The following is a 19829-nucleotide window of genomic DNA, read 5'->3' as shown; positions in this document are numbered from 1 at the left end:
TATCAAGTATGAAAAGTACTTCTGGTTTCAAAGACAGACTGTTAACACGAGGTCGAAATGGTGAAACACTTATACTTTGCCCGACATGGGGCTTTCATGCAATTAATTTATATAAGGGTACATTTGGATCATCTTCACGCCTCATGTCTTTGTCCACATCAACTCCACCATATACTTAGATTTGAAAATGTTTTTTTTTTTTAATTAATTCAAATTAGTTTGTGATTCGAATTTTAATTAGAATGTTACTTGAATTAGAAAATTTTGATTTGTGAGTCTAATAATTTGAATTAAGAAACACAACATCCTCAAATCTATATGCATCACTTTCTCTCTGTCTGAGCATAAAGTGGAGTCGATGTGGACAAAGACACCGGGCATGAGGATGATCCAAATGTACCCTTATATAAATTAATTGCATGAAAGCCCCATGTCGGGCAAAGTAGAGTGTATGGACACACACAAACAGACTCTTCATGTTCGGAATTGGGTTTACATAGTCGGAGCTACAGGACATGAAGATGGGTTTAGGGCGCTATGACTTCTTCCTATATATACCATATTACCATCTACATCCACTTTTGAAATGGCTTACGGCTGGCCTGGTTCAGTGGCTCCCTCTTAAAAAAGCTGTTCCACCAAAGGCCAAAGCTCAGGATGATAAGGTGGTCAAATTAAAGATTACTTTCTTTAACTCATCTCATCCACCCTTTCTTTAACCTTTAACCCATTTTTGTCCATTGTCCAAGTACTTAGATTAAATTATCAACTCAATAATCAATTTGCATACTCTAATATTCCAATTAATAGATGCTAAAGCAAACAGACACGTTTAATTTACAGTAATCAGTAAGCTCTTCATGTGTACATGTTGTGTATAATTAAATAGCAAGATCTGACTACACTTTGATAAACAGTAACACCACTTTTGCCTTTACAGTACAATTAATTATCTGGATCCGACCCCATTAATCTGATTTCAAATTATAAATTCGACTTTAATCGATCATATGCACACTTGACGTATTGTGATCCAATAGTTACTCTGTATCCCACCGGAATCTGATTCGTTTACAGCCCTAAAAGCTCTTAAACTCTTAATGCAGCAAAAAATGTGAGATAACTAACTTTTGAGCACGTAGCTCAACAAGCTTTAGGTGTACCTACGATTTGCTTTTGTTATAAAGTCCAATCGTTTTAAGTTTTAACTCTCTTCTTTCTCTCATAAACATTTTGTTGTGATGAGTCTTCCGTGTCATGATAATGTGTCTAATCCTAGCCGTCAATTTTTCATGAGATATAATATGGGTCCATGTCTGCTCACCACGTTTCGTTATTATTTTTGTTTTTGTTTTTTCTTCACAATATAAACTAGAAAAATACCCTAAGAAAAGGAACGGCTTTTATTTTTGGAAAAATCTATGATGAAGAAAAGATAAGGTTGACCAATCAAAACCCACTCATGAGATTTGGATAAACAATATCATGTTCACTATTATTGGTGGGATATCATATCTTTTTCATATCATAGTTGTTTAGTGTTAACAATTTAGTGTCCGTTTGATTTGTAGTTGGAATCGGAATGGTTTCTTTTCAGTCTTTGGATTAGATAGAAATCAGAATTAGAACTAAAATTAAAATAAATTGGAATGAGATGGAGAGGGAGGGAATGACCGTTCTCTGAAATGGGATTTCAATTCCATACAACCAAACTGTTGGAATTGGAATGACCCTTATTCCTGTAAACCAAATGGGCTCTGGTTTTAAGAAAAGTGAGGTCTTTATTGAATTAAACCAATAAATATTGTTTTGGAATCCCCCCCAATAAATCCAAGGATAAATTAGACACAGAATGTGTTGAATTCCAGCTGGAAAGACGTGAATGTAATTTTGATTGGTTGCATAAGAGGATTGAGAGTCAGAAGTTGGCTATCTAATTAAGCGAAAAAGACGGGACCTTTTCTGGTTGCTAATTAGAAAAAGAAAGAAAGGAATAGTCCTTTTTTATTTTCCTTTGAAAGGGAAACGGGAATATTGGGTTTTGGAGGAGATCAACTCATGTCCGTTGTTCCTAACAGCAGGAAATGTTTCCCATATTACAGACGACATTGTGGGTTCAAATGTCGTGAATAAAACTAAAACCAAATGACTTGGTTTCACGTGAAATACAAACAGGGGAAACAGGACACTGAGATTATTATTGTACTGGCGGGCAGCAGAAGAGAAAGGGGTTTGAGCTTCCTCCAAAATCCAAACTAGTCCTGGCAAAGAAAAGTGGAAAACCTATAATTTCGACAGGAGCCCCCCTTGTTCCAAACTCTCCAGCCACCTAAGCCAGTGATTCGTTGGTGTGTGGCGGGAAAAATTGGTGCTAGCTGCTGTAGTGTATGGTGATTGGTGAGATCTGATTTGTATTCTGCAACAATATCATGTGTCGTCTACTCATCTCCGTCCCCGATTTTCCGTGATTTTCATCAATTCTTTTTGTTGTTTTTTCTTTAATTTCTGACATATATTTATATTCCATGATTTCATCCGTTGGCGTACACATTGGATTCGAGTCCAGGATAAAGGAACTTTTCTTCCCTTTATTGGTTTCACAAACTAAAGGTGTTCATGAAAAATAAAAAAACTGAATCGAACCGAGAAAATCGACTCGAAAAATGCGATTAACGGAATCAATTGGTTCAGTTTTGGTTTGAAATTTTTGAAAAATCGAAGGGTCGATTTGGTTTTCGGTTAATCAAACCGATCGGTATATATATTTATATGTATATTTTATAAATATTTTTAATATATGTCACATATTTTCTATGAATTTTATATAAATATATACTTATATTATATTTATAATGATCTATTTACAGATATATTATATATTTTTAAAATATTTATAATATATTATATATCATTTATTATTTATAATATATATTATTTATGTAATATATATTATAAATATAAAAAACCAAAACCGATGAACCGGTTAACCAGTGGTACCGGTTTGGTAGAATGAAAAACCAATACTACTAATTCGATTTACAAAAAAGGGCCATAATTCGATTAACCGAACCGTGGACACCCCTATCCCAAACTAGAACTTTGGGAAAGGATGAGATCCAGCGAATCAGGGTAGGGGTGACAAATTTTCAACCCAACCCGTTAACCCGCTCAACCAAACCATTAATTGGTGGGCTGGATTGTATCCATTAGTCTCGGGTCTAGTGGATTGGGTAACTCAACAAGGGAGAGACTTAAGATGGGTTGGGTCATGGATATCCAACGGAAACAGAAGTTGGGATGACTAACAAGTTCACACCCAGACCAGGACCCAACAATAATAGCAACTGTTTGGCATCTATGCATTTCTTTAGAGCCATTTTTCTGAGAAAATGCGGTATTTCAGAAAATGGTCCCTTTTTTTTTTGTTTGGCATGATGCTGTCACATGGGATGTTTACTGGGGTAAGGCTCAGGTTTATTTGGTATCAATATTTTAAAATTGTTTTCAACATTAGTCCACATATCTAATGGTTTATATGATGCCACATTGATATTGCGTCATGATACTGTTGGCAATAATGATTACGAAAATGAGAAAACGCCAAATTCTCAAACTATGCTTTCCTAAATTCTAAGGCATGACTGTTTTCTTAAACAACAGTTCCAAATAATGTTGCGTTTCTTAGCCATTTACACATTTGTTGTGGAATAAAGCAGTTTGCTGGTTTGTTTCATTTTTTCCATTGTCCACCTACCGAAATTACTTTCTGGCCATTTACTCATTTATTGATGATGTTTGTCAACCGAAAAAAAAAAATGTTAACAGCGAATGATTTGGGAGTAAGGTTCAAAAAACCATTACGGTAATCGGGACTTAAACTGGTTCCTCTAAACCAAAAAAGAAAAAAAGTGGAAGTTAAAAAAAAGGGCCGTTACTGGCCGATATGCCTTACTGTTAAATTACCTATGACAGTTGAATACACCAATACTCACTGTGGATCCCATGAGGCTCAGTGTATTGAACACTGGCGTATCCAACCGTGATAAGTAATTCAGCCGGGTGTATACGTTTTTGTCTCGGGTTAATCCGACTACGTATGATTATATAATTGCACTGGTAGAGTAACGGAGATGCACTGCAGCTGCAAGGTAAGCGGCAAGAACCCATAATCGAATTTCGCAAAAAGTGCATCTGACTGTAGATTTGATGTCGATTCACGGTCAGGATTCACCTGTACTCTGAGGCTCAAATTTTTGGGATGGACTGAATAATAAAAACCTTTCTCTGTCTCTCTCTATCTATATATCAAAGAAGTTTTACATGTTTTTCTTTCAAAAATTCAATCTTCTTTCTAATTTTTTGTGACGGCCGTTTGACAAGCTGATGTGGCTGAACTGAATTATTTATTACTTTTTTCTTTTAGTAGATAAAAGTAATCAACCCAATTTCTCAACATGCTCATACGGCTCCTTAATGACTTATGCACTAAAAGACAAAAATAGGAAGCATTCAATTTCAGTTCGGATCACGTTTAATGAACACTCGGAAATATTTTTGACACTTGTGCTTGAAATACCTCACCCCACCCTTAAAAAAAAGTAAAATCCACTTTTGACGATTGTCAAAATACTTGTAAGCCAAAAAAAAAAAAACTTATTAAGTGTTTATTTAACGTATTTACTTTTACGCTGTGCCTACAAGATCCGGTACCAACTCAATTCAGCCTTCAGCTGTAATCAAACGGCAGCCCTTAATACCTTTTTGACAATCTCTATAAGTATATAACTCTGATTCTCAACTTCTTCCGTTCTTCGTCTGGTCCGACGATGCCAAAAATAATAGTATAATACCAAGAAAAATTACTACTAGACTACTAGTAGAACTGTAGAAGAGGAACCAATTTTGTTGCTCTCTTCTCATATCTCATTCATTAGAAAATTACGAAAATACCATCTTATATAATTTATATATCGATAGAAACAAGTTAGAAGTTTCAGACAGCTCAAGACTCTCTCCTCCTATCAATAGGATTTCCTGCCGATTTTTTTCACGATTTCCCCGCCATCTTCTGAATCTATCCAATATCGCATCTCAATTTTCAGGTGTTTTGGATTCGTTGGAGATGGCAAGAGAATGAGCATTTGCCCGCGATTATGTCTCTATCTTACTCCGATTGCTCCTCCGACCTCCTTTGTTGCGAGGATGCCGGAATCTTGGACGGAGACTCGCCGGAATACTCTCAAAAAATTGAATATCCTGCCGATACCAAGGAGTCCATTGCCGGTTTCGTCGAAGACGAAGGAGACTACGTGCCGGAACTCGATTACCTCGCCAGGTTTCAGTCTCGATTGCTGGATGCTTCAGCAAGGCAGGAGTCCGTTGAATGGATCCTCAAGGTACCATGGAATCCAATGAGCTTTTCTTTTATTTTATTTTCACTTCTCTTTTCCTTCGCTTGCGTGCGCAGGCGAGGCTTCGGAAAACGAGGCGTATGTTAAGTTTAAGTATAGTTACCACCCCAATGCCATCGCCCATCGCATGCTGGTTTTGCGCGGGAAATCAGAACGCGCATGTTAGATTGTATAGTTCGACGCTTCAACCTGCTAACTTGTGCTGGTGGCCGTTGTCACCCGTCGGGAGCAGGAGATCTGTGCGTCGCAAACCGCAATCCGGTTCCAGCTACATGCCGCGATGAGCATCATTCATCATACAGTTGGTCTTCCGAGTCTGCTAATTAACTCGGGCCGATGCATTAACCGGAGCTCGATGATTTCATCAATCGGATTCACGGCGTCCGGTGGCCGTGGGCCCACCGGAACTGCCGGAGGGAGGAGCAAGTTAATTTCTCCTGGAGTGTCGGGGTTTCTTTTGTAATGTATATTATGTGAATTAGTCTGAAATAGAAGCCATGACCAGCGGGGCACTACTGTTGTACAGGTACATGCGTTCTACCATTTCCATCCAGTAACGGCGTATCTTTCCGTCAATTATCTGGATCGGTTTCTAGCTTCTGGTCGCCTCCCGGTAAGCTTTCGGTCACTGTCTGTTTAATTTAACCAGTAGTTCGAATAGAACTAGAAAGAACTTCGTAGTCCTAATTCCTAGGTTTTATTATTTAATTTAATGACGATATTATTGACTTTTTTTTTTTAATCAAAGATGAAAAAATCCACCCAAACACGTTCCATTTTTTTTCTTTTTTTTTGGGTTTAACACTATTAAATATTAAATGCTTATCCACTAGGCTTAGGCATTGGCCAATAATGTATAATTGTGTACATAGACTGATACAGTATAGAGTCCACACGAGTACATCGGTGAAGCCATCTACGTATGTTGTCTTTAATTCTATAAATGATGTTGACAGATCTGGACCGATCAACTGTCGCCCTATCACTTCGATACATCAATTTTTAATGATGTATGCGAGATTCATTTTACATTTGATTGGACGGCTAGGATCATCCAATTATGAAATGGCCCACCCACTTGGGTGGGGTGTACAGTGCTTTATGCCATCGTCGTTGTCTTGATATCATTCTCCAATCTCCATATTTATATAAAAAAAAAATTCCCCATTCTTTTACTGCTTTTAGAAGATAAATCACTTTGCGTTTTTCTTCAAGGAATTACTAAATCAATTTCATACTCTATTTGTTTTGAGACCCTAATTTATGTTAAGTCCTGTAATATATATTTGGTAGACACATCACAAGCCACAGAAGTGAGATAGAAATAAAGATTAATAATCGTCCATGGGCTAATATATATTATTCATTTTATTGGTTTCAGCAAGCAAAGGGGTGGCCACTACAACTTTTATCAGTTGCCTGCTTGTCATTGGCTGCTAAGATGGAGGAACCCCTTGTTCCTTCCCTTTTGGATCTCCAGGTACTTACCTTGTTCATGTACGTCTCGCAAGGACACGACAAAAACTATTTTAAAGTTCCAACACTCCTAAAATCATTTTATTTTTCTCTTTTTTTTTTTTTTTTCCGGTAGGTTGAAGGTGCAAAGTTTATCTTCGAACCAAGAACTATACAAAGGATGGAGCTCCTTGTCCTTACCGCCTTGGACTGGAGGCTACGGTCCATCACACCCTTCAACTTTATTAACTACTTTGCCTACAAAGTTGATTCCACTGGGAGCCTTACTGCTTTCCTTGTTTCACGAGCCACAAAAATTATCCTAGCCATTATACGAGGTAATTACTAATTAATTTACATATATATCTATACCTATGACTTATAGTATTTCTGTTGAGTACATGTATAGTTAAAATTAAATCAAGACATATTAATTGTTCTCTACAAATCCATCTAAAATAGAACATACCATGTTTTTAATACGATGCAGAGATCAGTTTTCTAGATTATTGGCCGTCATCAGTAGCTGCAGCTGGCATACTTTGTGCGGCCAAAGAAATTCCAAATCTCTCTCTTCTTGTTAACCCTGGGATTGCTGTATCGTGGTGCGATGGACTAAGCAAAGTAAGAATGCATTATGATTATGGTTGGGCTTGGGCATATGTTTAAAACAAAACAGCTGTGCCAACTCCAGAACGTATCCGTTTTTGCAGGAAAGGATTGTCAGTTGCTACAGGTTAATGCAACAACTTGTGGTTGACAATCGCCGGAGAAAGCCACCAAGAGTCCTACAACAGCTCCGAGTAACGACTCCCACCGGAATCGATTCTGCTGATTCATCTTCTTCATCCTCCTCATCCTCCAACAAAAGAAGAAAGCTGAATAACTGCTTATGGGTAGATGATGACAAGGACAGACTTTGAGATGAACCACTGGAATAATGGATGGGAACGAGAGAGAGAGAGAGAGAGGAAATAAATAATATTTGGTGGGTAGTCCACGCCTGTCCGAAATCCTCATTATTTTTGGGAGGATTTAGAGATTAATTTGACTTGAAAAATGTTAGTTTAGATGATGTATGAGAGCTTTGAAAGCTGGGGATCTTTTTTCTTTAATTTGTTTGTGAGAGTGTGAGTGATTGAGTTGCCATTGATCAAATGGTTTGGTGATAGGAGTGCAGATTCCCAAGGGATGGGAATTTATTAAATCTGTAATTTCTTCTTTTATAGAGTGGGATAAGTTTAAAAGTGGACTGGAGTCATGGAGTATGTATGAAGTGGGTGATTGAATTCAAAGGAAGCATCGATTGTTTAATGAAAGGGAAGAGACGGTGGGGTTGGGATGGGGGGGCCATTCGGAGATGGAGGGAATGAAAGAGAAAGCCATCAAAGTGGGTTGGCATTTGGCAAAGTAAGGAGGAATTGAAGTTTGGGTTGGTGATGTGTATGAATGGTCGGTCAGTTTCTCTCATTCAGGGAACCATCATTACTTCAACAGAAATTTAACGAAGGAAAAAAAAAAAAAAAAAAAGGCTCCACGTATACTTTTGGGAGTGGTATGTCATATGTGTGTCCATGTTTTATGGTTGCGTGATCACACGAGTGTATGTGTGTTTTATTTGGCGGAAATGGCCCAAATCGGGCCATGGCCTAACTATACCAGACTTTTTTTTTTATTATTATTATTCGGAGTGGTTTTCCACACGAGCGTGTATTCATTTCTTTCTTTGCTTTTCTAATTTCTTTTTCTTGGGAGGGGAGGAAGTCCCTCTTGGGAAGGCCGGAGTTTGGCCTAACAAATAGAAAGGTCTTTGGGGCCTTTAAGGCGTGTTGTATTTGTTGATATAAGGATAGAATTTTATAGTTGATTACATATAATTATTTCTTGCAGTCTGGATCTCTCTACTCTCTCTCTCTCTCTCATTGTATATTGTGTTGCATGGCATGTGAGTGACAACGAGACTCTTTGTAACTTTGCCATTTGTTTTATTCACCGTGTGTTGGACTTGTATGGCCAATTGCAGCATCTGTATTAGCTGGTCCCGTTGCAGCTCACAAGATAAGACTCCTGTCTAGAGGAAATTAATGGTCGTCGTCAGCCCTCGGGAGACAAATCCATGGACATGTGCATGTCCTCTCTCACTATAACTTTTCCCAGCTTTAAATTCCTCCTAATTAATTATCAACTTTTACCTCATACTTTCACATCATTCTCCATTTAGTCCATGAAGAAAAATAATATTATATCTTCTACATTAATTGATTTTTATATTAATTAATGCATCTAAACTAGTATTGCATCATATATATACTACATCTTCAAAGCTCCAAATTAAATGTGAAACACAACCCAATGAAAATAAGCAATAGCGGATGCATGATGTTAGAATCTCAACCGTCTAATAAGATTTAAACTTTGATCAATCCTCAATGGTCTATGAATGCAACTATCAAACTATCGTCCAAGTGTAACTTATACGAATGTGTAGCTAGGAATCTTGAGAAAATGTCAAAGGCTTTTAATTTCTTAGTCTTTTTTGTTTTTGTCATAAAGAGAAAGAGAGGGAGCTACTAATTAAGTACTTACGTAGAGGTAGAGCTGAGAGCTGTATATACAATGTGCTTCCTGAATGACCCACCAAGAAAATGAGCCATCTTGCCCAAGATTCCCCGACATACAGTCTATTGTTTTAAATAAAATGGCACGCACAGTCAAATGGCCCAGCGCTCCATGGGTCCATGCTATAAGTTTTTAATAGCAAAAACTTAGATTAATTTCGTTGTAGTTGTGGAAAATGGGCACGGCATAGTCGCCGTGCAATGCCACCTAACAGATCACGGGCCGAAGTAGTAAACCAAAAGACATGGAAGGGAATTGAATGCAAGTGTTAGTGAATGACTGATGAAGACTTAAGACTCCAGCACTGTGAAATGTGAGTGTGAAGGTGAACTCATGATACTTCACCATCTGCTGTTATCATCGAGGGCCAACCTGGCTCCATAACCCTTGTTAACGGACGGTCCTGATTGCTGCTACTCTGTGGACTTTGTCGTCTCCATTCAAGGACGACGATGGCTACGTGCCTCCTCATGTGTATACAAGTCGTACCGTCTCTTGGTGTCCTTAATTGGCCTTGCGCACATGGCCATCAGCCACAAGACAAGAATTCACCGATCCGTGGGTTCCACCCCAGGAGGAAAAACAACTACACTGCGACAATCTTAACAATCAATCTGCACTTTTCTACCGTTGATTCTGTACTGCGTTGTTCAATATCTTTTTTGGACGATTCGCAGTTTGATCGACGACAGTTTGGACCACCGGATTACGACAGTTTACGGGCTACCATGGACGCTAACTCAGAAGACTACGTCTGTGTGTTCAATTTTGAATTTGGATTATGATGAATTGAAATAACAAGGGTAAAGTGCGATGAAAATCAAAGATATATATGTAGGCGGCCTGTGCTTGCTGCATCTACAAAATTAAAGAACCATCCACGTCGCCTGTTGTGTTTACAAGATAAGTAGATATTAGATAACCCCTAAATCTTTGGTAAATCATGATTTTGAGTTTCATATTATCAAATATGATCCCCCAGTGTAGTACTGTCTACTTATTAAGGCCGTAGCCCGTGGATTGAGTCAATTTCAACTTTCAACCTGGAGGCCCACCATACGCGGTATGCGGTACTGTGGAACCCACTACATCATCATATGGCTACCATTAAGCTATTTACTGGGTCGAAAATTGTGGGACCGGCAATAGTTGGATCTTTTATTCTTACAAAGTAGGCCCCATCATTTAATAAGTTTTGTAGAGTTGGTGATGATAATCCGCTTATAGGAGGAATTGGTGGGGAAAGTTTTTTGATAATTAAAGGGAAAACAAACAAAGATGAGACCCAAACAAAGCCATTACTAATGAGTAATGAGATCATAAAATTTTGTGGGACCAGCGTGTTTTCCTAGTAAAAAGGCCACTGGGTGGATAATTAAAAGTTGGGGTTGGTGAACAATATTGACTTTATTATCACAACAGACACACACACACAGAATTAGTAATCTCACCAACATTAAGTTCATGCTCAAGGGCAGAAAAATTTAAAAATTAAAAAAAAAAAAAAAGTAACGAGAGAGGAGAGGACCCCAATTTCTAATTTTATTTATACAAGTTAATATTATTTGAATAAAGAAATTGGGGTTGAAGAAGTGAATGAGAGGGAGTGTTTTCTTTTATTGGTACTCAAATCGGAGCAACCCCACTTGCCTTTTTATCTCATCAAATTGCTGCTCTTCAAAGTGGGAGGAATCCTAAGAATAAACCCAAAAGCCAAAGACACTTTTGATGGCAATGAAAGGAAGGGGGAGGGGAGCAGAATCTAGTCCTCTTTAAGTACCAATATATAGATCATATAACTATTTACCAAGAAAACTCTCTTTCTAGGGGAAAGAGAGTGGGCATGACAAAGTGGAAGAGGACCCCTACATTTCTTACCTTTTGGTTGTAAAAACATGCTCGTGGGGTTCATACGTATGTCCTCAGTGTAGTCAAAAGTGGGAATGATTCCCAATCTATTTTATGCGGAATGCAAGACACCACCTCTCTCTCTACTCTCATCAGATGCCCCTGTCCCCCAGCACATTTCATTTTTCAGAATAACACATGGAACAAAACAGAATCAACGTTCTTTCTGCTTCATCAGGTTTGTGTTTAACACCAATTACTTTGCATTTCAAGGAGAAACAAACTGGTGTGATAACCTATGGGCTATATACATAACTGTTGCTGTTCATGATTTAATTAAGCTGGGATTGAATGCAGAGATTATAATTAATTAGTATTGCTTTTGTGCATATATACAATAATACAGCTCCTATCTATATAAATATTAAACTCAATGATTTTGTCTATGTTAGACAGCTAGAGGGTGGCAGTTTTGGAATCCGATGAATCACATAGTGTTTTAGTAGTGGATTCATAAGATTCGACAATATATTGTAATTGGTTTAGTAGTTATTAGTACAACAACAAGGTTTATAATGACACATATATAATAAAGACAGAATGAACAACATAACACACAACACACACACACAGAATGCCAAAAACCCGTGTCTCAAGCTCCATTATAATTAATTAATCAAGTATTGTTCATTCATAGTAACTAATAAGCTCATGTGATAGGTATTACTATTGTTAAGCTAGAAATAACGAAAGAAGGCAATGGAATTCCATAAGCATAAAGTACTGGAATGTGGAATCTTACACACGTGGAGTTGGGTATTTGGCCTACTGTTTGGAGGAAAGTAAGCAATACATCATGTAGTGAGTGTCTGTATATGACTCACTTAGGGGACCATCTGAAATTCTGAATCGACTCACCTAGCCCTACAAAGATATTGATGCTCTTTTTAATTATCATTACTATCAATTTATGAACAAGTGTGTTTCAGCCACTGAGGAACCTAAGCATCTCATCGTCTGCCCGGCCCCACTCTGAGCTTTCCACCTCACATTCCCCTCTTGGATGTCACCATAAGATGCAGATTGCAGATGGGGGGGAGTTCCTGGAGGGAGCCTGAGCGTCGTGTTGTTCTTTATTGCTTTTTGTGTGAATTGTGGTAAGTGTCCCTACCCTTCATTCATCAGGGAGTGGAGACAAAAGGTCATCTGTTCAATCATCAGGAATCACATCTCTTCATCACACCCATGTTTTCTTTTCCCTCTATCCCTCTGTGCCTATTTTTCTTTTCTTGGCAAAATTGTAACACCTACCACTTTCTTCTTTCCAGCCTTCCCTTACTTCTCACAAACAAATAAGACAAAGTAAATCAAAATTTACACTCATTCCTTCTACACTTCCATGCATTTACACCAGTGAAAAACGAAATTTATACTGCAACCAAATGCAGAATTAGCGGCCAAATCTGCATTCTAAAGTCTCCAATCCCCATGGAAGGAAAAAAGAAAGAAAAGAAATGGAAGATACCTTCTCCAAAGTTTTTATTTTTTTTCTTTTAATTTAAAATTCTCTAAAAAAACCAATAGATATTCTTTTAAATGGGACTTTTGTTCTCAACATTGATCAGGACAAATCTCCAAAAAATTCTTGTTCTATCTGCCATATGTTTTATTTACTGTGCCTGCCATACATCAGATGGATAGAGTTTTTTATCTGTCCTTTCCCCATTTTTCTTATTACTGGTATGATAATAAAATATTTTTTTTAATGGCATCAGTGTTTCAAAACCAAACAACTCAAAAATTAAAAAGGTTACTGACCATATCCAGATCAAGTCCCAGCGAAGCTAGTACACATCTGGGAAATAGAAAATATATAGGGTGAAAAAAAAAATTAAAAATACATTTCAAAAAATATTAGTTCTATTCATGTGTAAATCTAAGGGTCAGTTTTGTTTTCAGTTAGAATCGGAATCAGAATTATTCAAAATTAGAATCGGAATGGTCTATTCTCATAGTCTGTTTGGTTCAGGCTGGAATGAGAATGGAATTAGAATCAACAGGAATGAGATTTCATTCTCAAGGGAGGGCAAGGGATGACTATTCCCTCAAATGGGAGAATACCATTTCAACAGAAATGGAAATGAAATTCCGATTCCACCCAACCAAATAGTTAGAATCGAAACAGCACATTCTAATTCCTATTCCAGACTCTTATTCCTGCGAACCAAATGGAGACTAAGATACATGAGAACTTTTGACAATTCTAAATTTCCTGCACTAACCAATTAGCTGCATTTGATATCTGTTACACTTTAAGGACTGTAGGACCAATTATTGTGTCTCGTGCCTGTTGTAAAGTGTATATAGGCATATAGCCCACAATCGCAGAGTGCTTAGTTAGTTTATAAAGTGCAGAACATAAGTTTTAAGAAATCTAACGATTTTGTTGTGGTTTGTAGTGTGGAGTGTGGAGGAATCTAGATTTGATAGGCACACTGTGGATGGAGCCTTCACAAAACCTAAATAACCTACCCCCTTTTCAGCCTTTTAGCACCTTTATCTTCATATACTAGTTTGTCAAATCCATCTCTCTCTCTCTGAGACAGCACTGCACATCACGTGGCTAGTTCCCTGTGAGCCAAACACTAATTTCCAATAAAGAGAAGAAAGGCAATACAACACCAAGATCGTCCTCTTCTACAAAGCACAAGGTGCAAACAGACAGGATCATGATCCGACCCAAATTCAAGTATGATACGTTTTTTCTAGATTCAGGCATCCCGGGTCGGACGGAAAATAGGGCCCATTTTGATTATTGAATTTACGATAAAATGATCTGAATCATATGTAATGTTCTGTCAGATCGGATTTAGATATATCATCTTATCTGTTACTCTCTAATAGGACTTCCATTAGATGTATTTGAACTTGAAGATGCTCAAAATTGTAAAAGAAATTATATTCAGAGTACATGTATTCTGTTTGGAAGGGGGCTACAAGCATCTAATTAAGCAGATCTTTTTAATTTGATTTAGGAGATTAATTAGGTTTGATTTGTAGTAAAACAACACACTTTGTCCACAACAATGGGACCCAGAACCAATGTACAGTTTTCAAGGTGTTTGTGTTTGTATGCGAGTGAATGGGGAAATTTGTAATGGGCAAGGAGGGGAGCTTCCCTGAAACAGCCTACTCTGTTTCCATTAGAGTTTTGTCGTTGGAGCACTTGGATGGACGCTTGCATGTCTCATGGAAGGATAGAAGTTGGTGATTGATATCCAGGTCAAAGGCGCTCTCTCTCTCTCTCTCAAAAAAAAAAAAAAACTTCAATGGTGTTTCTGATGTGGGGGTACTGGGTGGACTATATATCCTTGATGTTGGGGCCGTATGAATCACTTCATGAGATGCAAATTGCCTTTTTATAAACGTTGAACACCTAACCTAATGTCAACTGGGCTTACCTAGATTTCCATCATAATTTCCTACAATTGATATATGGATTATTACCTTGGCCTAAAATTAATGTAGAGATCCAGATGGGTTAGAATTTCCAATGATCATGGTTTATGGACTTCCGGCATACCCTTGTAATCTGGGATCTGTCTTACAATTCTTTAATCCTTACATGGAATTGAATGGTCGTGGGCGGAGATGAGGGAGAAAAGAACAAATTAATGGGGCCTTGTCTGCCTCCAATCATGTTGCATGCCAAGGGGGAGATTCCCGTATCGTTTAAATGTGTTTTCAGAGCAACTTGACTACTAGAAAATCCGCCACCTCGGTGTAACACAAAAACTCTGCTAAAATGTCATGTATAGTGGCATACAAAACCCATTAGGAATATACAGAACCAGCCAAAACCCGGAAAAAAAGAAAAAAGTAATACGCCCCCAACTGGCTACCTCCATGTGCAGAATACTTTCAACTAATTAAACGAGTCAGCAATACTGGCAAATGGCAATCAAAACTGACATACATCAAAGTCACTTGCAGTGAAAATTCTTAAAACTACACCAGAAAAAAAGACAGCAGAGAAGAAAGCACCTGGCCTCATGAATCTACTAATCTACCCCCATCTCTCTCTCTCTCTCTCTCTCTCTCTCCCCTCCCACTGTCACCTCTCAGATATTGACCAAGAAGAAAAATGGTTGTGTATATAAGCTGTCCAGTCTGATTGGGTGATACGGCATCCAACAAGTTAAAGCATTTAACAATATTCCTTTAATATTTGGTTTTGATTGAAGAATGTTGTGTAGATAGTGGATAAAATGGCATATATTGATTTATGGAGTGATTTCCATTTTGAGAATGAACTAATTTCAATTTGATTATTTTTAGAACCAATTTGAGTGCTTGTGTTTTTTGCTTTTCTTCTAAATTGGATTAAGATATCTGGGTGCTTTATATGTTCTATCATTTCTTTTGATTGTATAACTTTTATAATCATTGCCGAAATCATTTTGTTCATATTTTGTCAAACCATATAAATCTTGTATTCATGTGTTGAGTCGGTATAATATATTCGCTCATGAATGGTTGGTCTCTTTAACAAACAAAAACAGTTAAAAGGCTTAAAGCACCAACAAATTGGTCACTTCGATCCCCATCATCTTTTTTTCCCCCTACTCTTTGTATTCATATTTAGGGGTGGCAATTTTTAATCCAATCCACTCAGTATCTAATTCATTCAACATGCCAATTTACTTGACGGATTGTATGGTCAATTTATCACCCAATTCATCCATTTAAATGGATTGGCTTGTGGATAACAATTGGGTTAATCATTATAGATATAAGTATTAATCCTTATATATATATTTTTTTTTGTTTTCTTCATTTAAATCAAATCATTTATAATTAATGCATTAATTTTCTATTAATAATTGACTAAATTTAGTTTGTCTTGAGTCAATACACTTCACCCAACATAAATCCAAATCAATTTGACCCGAGTCCGGACCAGTTCAACTCAGGCTGACCCAATCCAACATATATTAATATGGGTCAACCCGAATCCGAAATAGACCTTGGGAGGGATGTCTCAGTGCCGCTTGCTCTGTCCAATATAACCAATATTCACACACTCCAACGATCTGGGCCGACCCAAATCCGAAATGGCTTTGGGCAGGATGATTCGACCTCCACGTGCTTTGCCCGATCTGGACCGTCCATTCGACCAATATCCACACAGCCTGACCCGAATCCTGGGTTAGTCGGGTCAGGCCCAGTTTGGGTCAGTCGGTCCGGTCTTAACCCTGTGCACAAACCTGATGTGGTCCGGTCCAATTCAATTCGATTCACCATTGACTGAAACGGTCAAATCATACCATTCACCAACCGTTCCTTCCATCATAGAAGAAGAAAGAACAAGTTACTCTTTGGCAATAAAATAAAAACTCATGTAGCTGGTTCTGGCATTCTGGCCAATCAATTGACATTAAGGCTGTGTTTGGCTTGAAGGAAAAGATAAGGAAATGAAGGAAAAAACAGAGAAACCTATACAAGGTTTGTAAAGGTTTTTCTACCTTTGCTTTCCTTTCCTTACATTTTCTTACAAACCAAACATAGCCTAATTGAACCCAGCCCAACCCACAACCCAAAACGGAAACTGAGAGAGACCACCACATAATCTCACCATCATCAGTATTTTGCCCATTGCCACACTCAAGGCCCTAGCCTAAGGGATAACGCCTAAAGGGAATTCCTACCAATTGATGGCTATGAGGTGGCTACTTCATGCAAATTATTACGCTGAGTTTGGTAGTGTTTATTTAGAAAAAAAAAATGTTTATTGAATAATTACTTATTTTAGTGCTTATTCTACTAAATTTGCATGAGTGTTTGATGAAAAAACACTTATGTCAAACATGGATAGTATCAGCGTTTTGAGAATGATGTGGCAGGTCAAGATAGACCAAAAAGGATATAAGCCCTTATTGAATAATCACTTAAAAATAAGTTCAATTTTGAACTTATTTTTAAGTATTTATTCTTACGAATAAACACTTATTTAGGCTTATTTTCCAAACTCAAATAAGTGCTTATATGTGTGGTCTCAACCCAAAATAAGTATTTATTTGAATAAGCACTTATTTTTTAACAGTCCCAAATTTAAGTATGTCTGTCTATAATGAATTGTAATATGACATGTATTTAAAGCCCAGACAAAAGCCCAAAAATCTAGCCCAGGTTTTATTGGGCTGGGTCTTAGGCCTGGGGCTTGGTTAAGCCCCTAATCCTAGATGCTAAGCCCCGCCCAAGCCTAATCCATGAATGTGATAACCACTAACATCAGTGATGCTTTATTAGAGCCCAGATCTGCTCCTTACAAAGCACGTCTCACACTGATCTCACAGCATATCCTGGCCATACATTGGGAATATCTCCCGTAATTGTATTTATTATTCAAGGGGAGATGTTCCCAATACAAAGTGGGATGTGGCTGTGAGGTCAGTGTGAGACGCACTTTGTGAGGAACAGATCCCAATTCACATTATCGTATTACCTGCTAGCTGCTACATGTGTTTATTCATGTCTGGGTTATTTAGCCAGTTTTACATGTCCGTTTGGAGCAGATCCAATTTGTAGTTGTGGAAGTTATCAAAGTGGGAACTTGTGAGTCCGGCTTCGGTCAAGGCAAAACCTGTTCCAACAACCTTTACATGGTTGCAAGGGACTGCTTGAACGGTGCAAGCACCGACTTGCCCTGACAGAATCTGAACTCAAACCCACGGCCTTGAAGACGGTATTCATTATATGGTCTAGATTGCCAAACCCCACCAGAACCAAATTGAAACTAATTTGCCAATTTCTCAGGTTGTAACTTTCATGTTTGGTCTGATTTTTTAACTTTTAAAAACCAGACTAAACTCTAAATTGAAATAAAACATATTATATATAATATGTTTTTAGGAGAAACTATATATACTTATGTTTATGTGTATATTATTCATTTAATATCGCATTTTAATTTTATCAAAAAGCTGTCATACCATGTCAAATCAGTATTTAGTTCAACATGGTGATGCATAGATACTTACAAAAGTTAGTCTTGGTTTATATGTATATCTATTATTGGAGTAAACTTCATTTTAACATTTTCCCAACAGTCAGTCTTTATTCACTATTCTATTGATGTGGTACTTACTTGTCATAAATGGTTAGTATTATTATTATTATTTTTTTTTGTTTTGAAGATAAATTAAATACAAATGTTTAATTAATAAATAAAAATTCTACCAAATACATATAATGTTTGATTCTATTAATGTTTAATTAATAAATGAAAGATCTACCAAATACATATGGTGTTTGATTCTATTATTGTTTATGAGAAAACTGGCAAACTCACCACCAAATCAGCGTTTCTTTTGATGGAGGTTGAAAAGTTGTTTGGTTAAACCCTTTATCAAGAAAGTTTTTTTTCTTAGATTGTGCGAAGCTATCCATTTGTTTTGACTTTGGCTTATGTAGTGCCGCCTACCCTAACGGGCCTTTTAACTGTCATAAAATAAAATATCATTAGAGAATAGTTTGACAGGTTGTAGCGGAGACGTCTTGGAATAGAATCCCGTCTGCACTGGGTTGGGGGATGGGTTATCCCGTTACGTAAAACTGGGATCTGCTTTAGGGCTGTTTATGGGTCGGGCTGGACTGTTTTATTGACATTTTTTCAATCAACCCGATATGGTTGGTTCATCTAGAAATAAAACTGAAACCGATCCAATACAAAATAAAACTGATTTGGCTGGTTTGAATCGGTTTGTGTCGGTTTTGTGAATGATTCTCTCGGTATAAACGGTAAAGGATTCAAGTCTAACAAAACAAAGGTTGGATGCCTGGAAATTAAAAATGATTTGATGGATTAAAACTGATATTTTATATATAATATGTATATTTTTGAAATAAAGCTGAAATATATATATTTCCACATATATCTGAAATATATATTAAAACTGAAATATATCAAATATATATATATATATATATATAATATCTAAGTTGGTTCGGGTCGGTTCAGTTTCAGTTTTCGTGTGTGAAAACTGAAACTGAACCGAACCATCGGTTTATGTTTTTTTGTAACCCAAAACCGATCGATGTTGAAGAAAAACTAGCCAACTCGGGTTGGATCGGACCAAGTTGGTCAGTTTGGGTCTTGTTATAAACAACCCTAATCTACTTCTTAGAGAGTAGGGGTGTCAGTGGCCGGTTTTCAGTTGGATCTAATCCGATTCAAATATTATCAAATCATATTTGGATAATCTGTATAATTATTGGATTGGGTCAATTTAAAATTAATTGGTCTATATTTTTATTATTCTGAATTGGATCTAAACCAAATTTCAAATAACTCAATCACGAGGTCAAACCTTTGTCCAATTTGAAACCGATCAAAACTGGAGACAATATAAAATCACTTTTACGAAAGCACTTTTATAAAAATAATTTTATGAAATGTACTTTTACAAAAATACTTTTACGAGACTTTCACAAAAG

General features: G+C 37.2%; 1 protein-coding gene across 1 annotated transcript; it reads left to right on the top strand.

Annotated features, from left to right (window-relative positions):
• The first annotated feature begins 4779 nt into the window (after nucleotides 1-4779).
• LOC148862924 (cyclin-D1-1-like) lies at nucleotides 4780-8755 on the top strand. The gene is made up of 6 exons (XM_088975722.1): nucleotides 4780-5396; nucleotides 5938-6024; nucleotides 6793-6891; nucleotides 7003-7204; nucleotides 7357-7490; nucleotides 7580-8755. The coding sequence occupies exons 1-6, from the start codon at nucleotides 5154-5156 to the stop codon at nucleotides 7787-7789; spliced, it is 975 nt and encodes a 324-aa protein (XP_088831848.1). The 5' UTR covers nucleotides 4780-5153; the 3' UTR covers nucleotides 7790-8755.
• Nucleotides 8756-19829: the final 11074 nt, after the last annotated feature.

The sequence above is a fragment of the Nelumbo lutea genome, chromosome 3 (genome assembly GCF_056320005.1).
Source record: "Nelumbo lutea isolate HS-2025 chromosome 3, American lotus-T2T, whole genome shotgun sequence".
Taxonomy (NCBI): domain Eukaryota; kingdom Viridiplantae; phylum Streptophyta; class Magnoliopsida; order Proteales; family Nelumbonaceae; genus Nelumbo; species Nelumbo lutea.
The sequence above is the reverse complement of the archived record's forward strand: the minus strand, read 5'-3'. Positions and strand labels throughout refer to the sequence as shown.

What these genes read in the sequence shown, in the direction of transcription:
- LOC148862924 (XM_088975722.1), top strand. Translation starts at nt 5,154, where the DNA reads ATGTCTCTATCTTACTCCGATTGCTCCTCCGACCTCCTTTGTTGCGAG. An exon ending in TAGCTTCTGGTCGCCTCCCG is followed by an intron (nt 6,025 to 6,792) that starts GTAAGCTTTCGG and finishes TATTGGTTTCAG; the next exon opens with CAAGCAAAGGGGTGGCCACT. An exon ending in GGTGCGATGGACTAAGCAAA is followed by an intron (nt 7,491 to 7,579) that starts GTAAGAATGCAT and finishes CCGTTTTTGCAG; the next exon opens with GAAAGGATTGTCAGTTGCTA.